This window comes from Micromesistius poutassou (genome assembly GCF_964030765.1).
Source record: "Micromesistius poutassou genome assembly, chromosome: 5".
Lineage (NCBI taxonomy): Eukaryota > Metazoa > Chordata > Actinopteri > Gadiformes > Gadidae > Micromesistius > Micromesistius poutassou.
The window spans coordinates 5918971-5928528 of record NC_140275.1 but is presented as its reverse complement, the minus strand read 5'-3'; the positions used below and the strand labels follow the sequence as shown (position 1 = coordinate 5928528).

The following is a 9558-nucleotide window of genomic DNA, read 5'->3' as shown; positions in this document are numbered from 1 at the left end:
GGTGCAGATCCGATGTCAGGATTGGGGGGGGACACAAGAGTGATTTTTTTTTTTGCCCGTATGCAACTCATACCATGCCACCATAAATCACAACTTTGTAGAGGCTCGCCATATCATTCAAAAAGTACTGCACAGGGAATTATTTAGTAAATCATAATTTTAAGGGTCTCGGGCATGTAATGTCTACTCATGTTCTTATCTTTCGCCTCCCTCCAACCCTCCCAGAGCCCCAATTCTTCTCCCCATCTTCCTTTTCTCCCAGTCTATGGGACTACTAGACCAGAGATGGAATGTGGAGTCAGAAATATATTTGTCATTATTATTTGTTCCACCATTTCAATCATTTCTTTTTAGAATCTAAAATGTGAAGAATGTGAAGTCTGAAAATACATTTGTTCAATTTTGAATATTGGTTAATAATTGGGTATTTTTATTGGGGGGGACAATTGATGTTTTTCAGAAATTGGAGGGGACATGTCCCCCCCCCCGGCCCCCCCCAGGATCTGCACCCATGACGCAGTTACTGACTTTATAGGCCCACGCCTTCTGTCTATCTAATTGTCTGTATGTCTGTCTGTCCGGCCACAACTCTAAAAGTTAACAGTAAAAGTTAAGGACGGATGGATTCTATACAACGAAATGTTCCATACGATAGCCCAAGAATACCACAGCAGTCAGTACACAGCCATACACCAAATTCCATTCAGACCATCAGACACATTTCCCATCACCGTCTGGTCTACATCGGCTGGCTTTGGATAGGGATTATGCCCGCCCAGCAGGTGTTCAGCCATCACCCAGCAGTAGCGTTACATAACAAACCATGCCTTCCCTAATCCATCTCTCCCTCCCTCTCCCTCTCTCCATCTCTCTCTCCCTCTCTTCTTCCCCAACTCCTCCGCTGCAACCTTCCCCTGAAGCTATACCTTGGTGGCGGCGAACGTCTTTAAGAAGAATACTCTTACATAACACACGCACGCACGCACGCACGCACACACGCACAGAGGGGCAAGGGGCTGAGCTGAGCGTGAGCCGGGATACAGATGTGTTAGATGGATGGCCAACAGTTTTGGTCCATCTGCGGAGCGAGGGGAGGAAGGGGGGACGATGCCGGGATCAGACCGGTCTACCAACATCACACCGCTGAACATAATCCCGACCATGGCTGTCCCGCACAGTAGCGGTACCGGGGAAGGTCAGCGATGGCGCCAAAAAACAACCCTCTGTGGTAAATATACTAGAATACTATACTAGACTAGTAATAAGAAAATAGCGGTTGATGAAAATAGAGCCTTACCTGGAATATATTCGCTCAAAATTGATAGAAATCCCCTTTTCGTTTCCAAAATAGTCCGGAGGTCGCAAACTGTGTGACAGAGAGTGTGTGCGCGCGTTTTGCAAGGAAACTGAGTCACAGGCGCTTGTGTGTGTGTGCGGGTCTGATAGCAGCAACGTGCGTTTATGCTGTTGATGCGCCTCCGTCCCAACCTAACAACCCCCCCCCCCCCCCCCCCCCCTCCCCCTCCCCCCTCCGGGTGAGTCCACTCTGTAGGGAGGGGGGAGGAGGGGGGTCTGGCGCTGTCAGTTTGGTGACAGCGCTGAACCTTGGTGAGCCACTGGCCTATGTTTCAGTTTCGATTTAAATTAAACATCTTGAAACCTAAAGACAGTGAATCATTCGTATCTGGACAGATATGAAACTATAAAATATACTATTTATATATTTCTTTACTTTTTTTTCTTCGTCTTGTTGCAAACTAAATTGCACAATAGCTGTAAATAAATACATAACTAAATGTATAGGCCGATATACAATTATCTAGTAATCCAGTGGCATTTAATTATTACTTCAAATAATAATAATAATTTTATTATTCTAATAGCACTATACATAAATGAATGGCCTATGTAGGCTATGAAGGGTCAATTATAGAAATAAATACATTAGGATTTTGAATTATTCTTTTCGGTCAGGCAGCTTGTTTCTCAGCCAGCTCTACATATCCTCTATAGTTTCATCTGAGAAATGCCTTTCCCCCTTAACTTAGTGAGTATTTGTTACCATGGCAATAGAGTGAGGCTGACTGCTGAGCTTTTGTTGCCGTTCACCACGATGGCACCTCTTTACACCGCCTGACTGGACGGCTGGAAGAGCTGGTCTCTTGTGTCAGCCTGCTAATGGCTCTGTGGGCTCTGGGGACTGTTTTTATTCAAACCCGCTGGCCTTGATTTGATAAAGAGAAGAATATGAGGAGCGAGCCATTTTGAACAGTACGGCGGGCACCTGACCCAAGGCCTTCTGGGTATAGAAAAGGTCTTTACATGGTCTTTACAACTTTTGCTGACTGGTTCTGTTGTTGGAACTTTTCCTTCCAGCTAGAAGGTCCTGGGATCAAAGCCTTTAAGAGTGACTAACATGGCTGTGGAGGTTTTTTCACATGTCATACATAAGCATGGAAGGGGACAGAGATGGATAATGATATAGAGACACAGAGAGGAGAGAAGTGACAGACATTTTTTATTCATTATTATTATTATCCCATATTGTCGTTCTTGTTTTTCGTTTGCAAGCTTTGGCAATGCATTCCTCCTTCTGATGTGCCAATCGATCCAATAAAGTTGAGATTGAATGGAGTGACTGACAGAAGGCGGTCAGGTCGTCCAGGTGACCACCTGGAGGGCGCTCTGTGCCGCCCGCCGGACGGCCTGGTCCTCGTGGGGCCCCGTCCGGCTGTTCAGCAGCGGGACGTGTTCCAACAGGTGGCGCCGGCCGCTGGGGGCCTCGGCCAGCGCAGTGAGGGCCCTCAGGGCGTTGATACACACCGCCCGCTCCTCGCTGGACACCAGGGGCAGGAGAGCAGGGAGAGCCCCCGCCAACAGAGCCTGGAGCTTACCTGGAGAGGAGATGAGAGGAAGGGGGAGAGGAGAGGAAATGGAGAGGAGAGGAGGGCGAGGAGATGGGGAGGAGAGGAGGAGGAGAGGAGAGGAGGGGAAAGGAGGGGATGGGGGAGAGGGGAGGAGAGGAGGGGAGGGGGGAGGGGAGACGAGAGGAGGAGATGGGGAAGAGAGGGGAGGAGGAGAGGAGGGGGGAAAGGAGAGGAGAGGAGATGGGAGGAGAGGAAAGAAGCAGGGAAAGAAGGAGTTTAATCTGGGAGTTTCCATCTAACCGGGATTTCAATGTGTAAGATGCGTGCGCGTGTGTGTACCTTTAGTAATGATGACAGTGTTCATTATGGTACCCGCAGCGTTGGCCTGGACCTCAGGGTCCGAGTCCGACAGCAGCTTTACCAGGAACGGCAGGAGGCCCCCATTACACACCTTCTCCTTCCCCTCCAGAGGTACACTGAGGAGACACACGCACACACATATGATGTGAAGGCCAGACGGCTCATGAGTGACTGGTGCTCTGCAGGTGTCACACACCATCTGAGTGTTGCTACCTGATGGCCAGAAGAGCGTTCAACGCGGCCCTACGGACTTCCAGGGAGGGCTTGGAGAGCTGCTGGCCCAGGACATACACCCCGTTACAGGCTAGAGCGGGCTGGGGATCCACCCTCAAACACAGGCTGATGGTAGAGAGGAGCAGGGTCTGTATGACCTCGTCTTCCTCCACGGTGACATTTGCCACCAGTCGTGGAACCAGGTCCATAGAGACCATTGACAATGCAGCTGGAAAGACATAGAGAGAACCATAGGATTTGTCTTTGGATTTGGGTTAGAACCACAGGATTCATTTTTTAGTCTGGATTCAAATCACAGGATTATGTTTTTAATCTGGACTAGAACCTCAGGATTATGTTTTTAATCTGGATTACAACTACAGGTTTAGTCTTTTAATCTATATTAGAACCACAGGATCAATATGTTATTCTAGACTACAACTGCAGGATTTGTTGTATTCTGGATTAGTACCAGAGGATCAATATATTATTCTAGAACTACAGGATGGATAGGGTTAGTACAGGGTTAGTCTGCTGACTACAGGTTCAGTGTGGTGTTCTGGACTAGATATACAGGGTTACTCTGTTATTCTGGATTAGAACTACCGGATTAAATGATTAATCTGGATTAGAACCACAGGATGGATCCATCCTTCTAGACTAGAACTACAGGGTTAGTCTGCTGACTACAGGTGCAGTGTGTTACTCTGGACTAGAAAAACAGGGTTAGTCTGTTGCCTTGTTGCCATGGTACCTGAGGGAAAGCTGGCCAGTCGGTTCAGGGTCCGGTGGACGTTGAGTCTACAGGCATGATGCGACTCATCTATCAGCTCAGCCAGAGGAGAGAGAACATCACAGCACAGGAAGGCCTCTCTAGGTGGAGGACACACACACACACACACACACACACACACACACAGTCACTTTACCTCCTAGGACCTAGGAAATATGTCTCAATCAGTGGAGGCTTCTCCAGTGAGGAGAGGGAGGAAGATCCTCCTTAACATTGTTGAGGATAAAAAGTGTAGATTGCCCAGACTATTGTAATAAATTAATGCCCTTAAATATGACTACTTTAATGCCTTTGTATATGTAATGTTAGTTTCCCTGGGAAAAGGGATATTAGCACCCCCTATTGAATATTACTTCGGGGAGGACGTTCCTCCCTCAGCCTCCATTGACTCCCATTGATTTCTCGGGCACTACTGGCGGCCGGTGGATAACATGGGGGTCAATGGGAGAGAGGAGGAAAGTCCTCCTCTGAGTGGGTGGGACTAGTTAAGGGATCTGAATCGCGTCAACGTCTATTCACAAATAGGCTGGAGCCCTGGCTGCGCTATGAACCAAGCAGGAGCCCTAGCTGTGGAGCAGCCCTGAGGGAGGGTTTATCCCCTCAAGTCTCTAGGCTACGAGAACCAACGAACCCGCTCGAATGCCTTGTTTCCACCGAGTGGTGCGCTACTGTTTGTTGCGGTACAGTGCGGCTCTGTTCGCTTATATTGGTGTTTCCACCGAGCGGTGGAATCCTCGGGCCACTCCTGTTTAATTTGTACATGCTCCCACTCGGCCAGATCATGAAGAATCACTCCATATGCTACCATAGCTATGCCGACGACACACAGATATACCTGTCCCTGTCTCCAAATGAGTTTGCCCCCCTAGAATCCCTATAAATGTCTTAGTCAAGTTAAGGACTGGATGTCACAGAACCTTCTTAAACTTAACACAGACAAGACCGAAGTCATCGTTTTTGGAAATAAGGAGCATAGACTCAAGACTGCCGCTCTTCTGGGCACGAAAGGTTTTAAAGTATCTGACGTTGTGAAAAATCTTGGAGTCATTACTGACAGTGACCTTAGTTTCAGTAGTCACATGAAGGCAATCACAAAATCTGCTTTTTATCATTTAAAAAATATTGCAAAGATAAAAAACTTCATATCACCAGGTGACCAAGAAAAGCTAATTCATCACCAGCAGGGTGGACTACTGTAATGGTCTTTTTACTGGCCTCCCCAAAAAAGCAATCAAACCTCTCCAAATGACTCAAAATGCAGCTGCAAGGCTACTGACCAGAACCAAAAAAAGAGATAATATTACACCCGTTTTAAAATCCCTACACTGGCTACCTGTGACCCACAGGATAGATTTTAAAGCCCTTTTGCTTGTTTTTAAATCACTTATTGGTCAGGGACCTCTGTATTTAGCAGACATGCTTAAAGTGTACTGTCCGTCCAGATCACTTAGATCGGCAGATAAGCATCAACTGGTACAACCCAGTGCCCGCATTAAGCAGGGAGAGGCAGCTTTCAGTTGCTATGCTGTCCGTCTGGAACCGCCTACCCCTAGATATCAAGACTCCTCCCACCGTCTCCATTTTTAAATCCAGACTTAAAACCAAATTGTTTACCGATGCCTTTCACTAACCCACCCCTGCACCTGTGCTCCATTACTCTTGCTTTTTATTTGTGTTGTGTCTTGTATTTTTATTATCATTATTATTATTGTGTTCATTTTCTTGTATTGGGTTTTGTATTTTGTTAATTTTTCCATGTTTTTTTTAAATTATTTTAACCATTTTTATCCATGTGATCTCCCTGTCATTTAACTATTTTAATTCATGTGATTTTATGACCATGTTAAGCACATTGTGTTACCGTTCTGTGTATGAAATGGGCTATATAAATAAAACTTGACTTGACTTGACTTGACTTAACACCATGACCAACATTCTGAAACACCCATTAACATCCACATTTGCCTCCAACAATGTTAGGTTATGTTAGTTGTTCTTTTAATTGTTTGTTACTCTGACCGTTCTGTTTAATATTGTGTAAAGGATGTTAGTGAATGATTCAGAGCATGATGCATTTTAAATGGCATCACTTTTGGTCTTGTGTCTTCATTTTTCTTAAAACAATTGTAGCTGAAAATAAACATAACCAAATTACAACCAATAGTTTCAGTCATTGAGGGCCCAATGATACGCCCAGATTTTTAAATTTAGTTTTACAAATCAAGAGTAGGTCTGATTTGACTAATTGGCTTTGCATCCTTTCCTTCTGCCCTTGTAGTCCAAGACAAGCTGCCCACCAGCTTTCAAAGTACAATGCTGCCACTGGTGGATTTGTATCAATTTTATTCACATAATTATCCCTCCCTTCTATTTTGTAGTTCACCAAAACACCCTGAAACAACTTGATTCTCAATACTTATGCCACCATACGCCACTAACAGTGCAAGCAGGCAATGGCAACCAAGCGCGCAGTCCTTCCTCCCTCACTTTAAAAACCACCAGCTGCCACTGGTCTCAATGAACCTTAATGGCAGCAGAACAGCTATGGGGCCACATTGTAGTTTGTGGTTTGTTGTAGTTACCCTTTAATCCAGCACTGACGCCTGTGATTTCATTCCCAAATAAAAATCCATGAATCCATTACTCATTCAACAAGGTTTTAATCCTATCTGAATCAAATGAAGCGTGGGTGCATATATAGATGGTCTTAAATTACGGATGGAGAAGAGGAAGTGATTCTATAACATAATAAATTGAGTGGATGCAAGTGGATTTTTTTTATAGATCATTTAAAATAATTAAATATAAAAGTGATTGCTTCATGCATTGGCGATTGCACAATTGAACTCAAATAATTAGAAAATCTGTCTTGACACACTTGGATAATGACTTTTTTTTAGAGTTGAATCACTCAGTCACGTCATTGTTTTCATCTTTATGTAGATTCCCTGCCGTTTCACAAGAGGAAATAGAATACAAGACATCGTTTGGTTCCGTTGTGTCAGAAGCAGAGCCCAACAGATGTTACCTGCCGACACTGTGGGCGACCAGAAGAAAGAGAAGCTCCGAGGTTTTGGTGCGGATCGACGGCTCGTTGTCCCTCAGCAACAGCATCAGCTGCTCCAGACAACCTGCACGGTCACACCGCGGTCACGTGGGGGACGTTCTTGGATCATCACAATAACTTACAGTTCACCTAACCGGCCACAGGCAGCGATGGGACCCTGGAACCGTCGTTTACACTTTTGCATCAATAATGTGAACTCCCATAACCTTCTAAACTTAATTAAAACACCATGACTTTTACCGTTGTTAACCGCTTGATAGGCCTTTTCAGGGTCGTGTGCGAGGTCGCAGAGCGCCGTTAGAGCCCGCTGTCGCGTCATTGTGTCCGGCTGCTGGAGCCCCAGGATCAGCTTCGGGAGAGCCCAGCTCCCGTAGGCGACGGGGGCAAGGTCGGAGTGGAGGAGCGACGGTAGCCGCTCTGATATCCGCACGTTGGCCATCCTGTCGAAACGACATACCGAAAATATCCCATACATATCATAACGTATCTTTTCTTTTAGAGATGCAACAGCGGAAGGGTTAGTCAAGGTACCTGGTGGGAGGTCGGTCCTACTGTTGGAAGAGCTCCTCACCCGTTGCCTAGTAACATTTCTAAACACCGAATCATGGATCATGTTTGCAATAGGCCTACGACAATTCACCATGACGTCACAATATGTTCCTATGAAGGTATTATTGTAGCAAAAGTCTTGAGCATGCGTACACTAAAGTCACAAATGTGTAACAGTAAAGTTGAAGTCGTAAATATTAATGTTGCATGTGTAGGCCTACACATGCAACATAAATATTTACGACTTCAACTTTACTGTTACACATTTGTGACTTTAGTGACTAAAGTCACAAATGTGTAACAGTAAATTTGAAGTCGTAAATATTTTTTCTACCATTGTAAACACAAAATAGGGGCTAGTTCACAAGTCCTTTGTTACAGGTGCACAAATCCTATCCTGTGCATCACAACTTCAAAGAGTCATGCACTTGACACTTTTGCTACAATCATTGCAGCGCAGTTGGTGCAAAACACATTCGCACACCCGTGTTTCATAATCTGAGAACGTGCACAACATTTGTGCATTCGTAACCCAAATGTGAACTTATGCATCAGAAGTTGCACATCTGTGAAATATTTCCTCACAAATAAAATGATATAGATCGCTAAGTGCATTGAGCATTTTAATGAGCGAGCGCAAGTCTATCGATACAACTGCTCGAATCTGCTGCTACGAGTCTCAGCTGTTGTTTTTCCTGCGGGTACTTTTGCAACACGTCTAGGTGGCAAAAGCCGATGCGTTCTCAGATGGCACCACTAGTAGGCCAAACAAACCCTTCCACGATCGAGAAAACAGAGTAAATGGCTTGAATTAATGATTTTCTTCTTGCGGGGTGCTACGGGACGTCTCATTAATATATATATATATATATATGAATATATATAATATAATATATTATATTATATTAATATAGTTTTCGTCATCGTTTCAACTTCAGATCAACAACAATGTTTTTTGACTATGTGACTATGTTTACAGCCGGCTGGATCGCTTCTGCAGGGCCCCGTTTCCCTATAACGATGGATCCATGCTCATACGATCCATCGTACGATGATCTCACGATGCATCGTTCATTTTAGGGGAGCGTTTCCCGAAACTCATCTTAACATGAACGCGCGTGCTCTGCTCTTACGACGTCGTAGGATTGTAGCTGTCTACTGACACAGTGCTGAAATGGGCTCGGTAGGAGGGGGAGACGCAGGAATGTTGTTGGATTAAACTATATTTTGTGGCAGCAAAAAAATATCTCCCCATCAAGGCCAACAGCAGAGTAGCCTACGAAAAGAATAGACTAATATGAATGCTACAAATATTAAAACACAATTGATTAGGTCTAGGCCGACATATGCTATATCAGTCCTAATCCCGAACGCACCGTGCGTACATTGTTTCACGGCATTTTCTCCCCTGAAATAATTCCATATTACAAAAATAAAAAATAGCATGTGTCTGTGTGACAACTAGGTGATTTCTAGTAGATTTCTAGTACTACTGATTTCTGAAACATGCTTTGCGCCGCAAAGAGGGCAGACTTTCTCTGATTCCTGCATTCCGTTTCATTCATTCATTCAGTGATTGACGCGCCGCGCACTCTCTAGAAACTTTGGTGTCAACATTAAAAATGCAACGTTCCATTCATTCATTATCATTCAAACGCAGAGGCATTGACACGGCTATTGCTGTTGCTGGTCTAGATCGATTCCTGCCC

At 44.9% G+C, this 9558-nt stretch overlaps 2 protein-coding genes across 2 annotated transcripts in view; both read right to left on the bottom strand.

Annotated features, from left to right (window-relative positions):
* LOC311343989 (dematin-like) overlaps positions 1-1436 on the bottom strand; it is a 19186-nt gene extending 17750 nt beyond the window's left edge. Inside the window, exon 1 of the mRNA XM_084468936.1 lies at positions 1298-1436. The gene's annotated coding sequence lies outside the window, so the exon portion shown is untranslated. The remainder of the gene's footprint in view (positions 1-1297) is intronic.
* A 1216-nt stretch (positions 1437-2652) lies between these two features.
* Positions 2653-7739, bottom strand: rsph14 (radial spoke head 14 homolog; the record flags this gene model as incomplete). Its single annotated transcript, XM_084468935.1, has 6 exons — positions 2653-2894; positions 3207-3343; positions 3441-3669; positions 4195-4313; positions 7262-7364; positions 7541-7739. The coding sequence occupies 6 exons, from the start codon at positions 7737-7739 to the stop codon at positions 2653-2655; spliced, it is 1029 nt and encodes a 342-aa protein (XP_084325061.1).
* Between the last annotated feature and the right edge of the window lie 1819 nt (positions 7740-9558).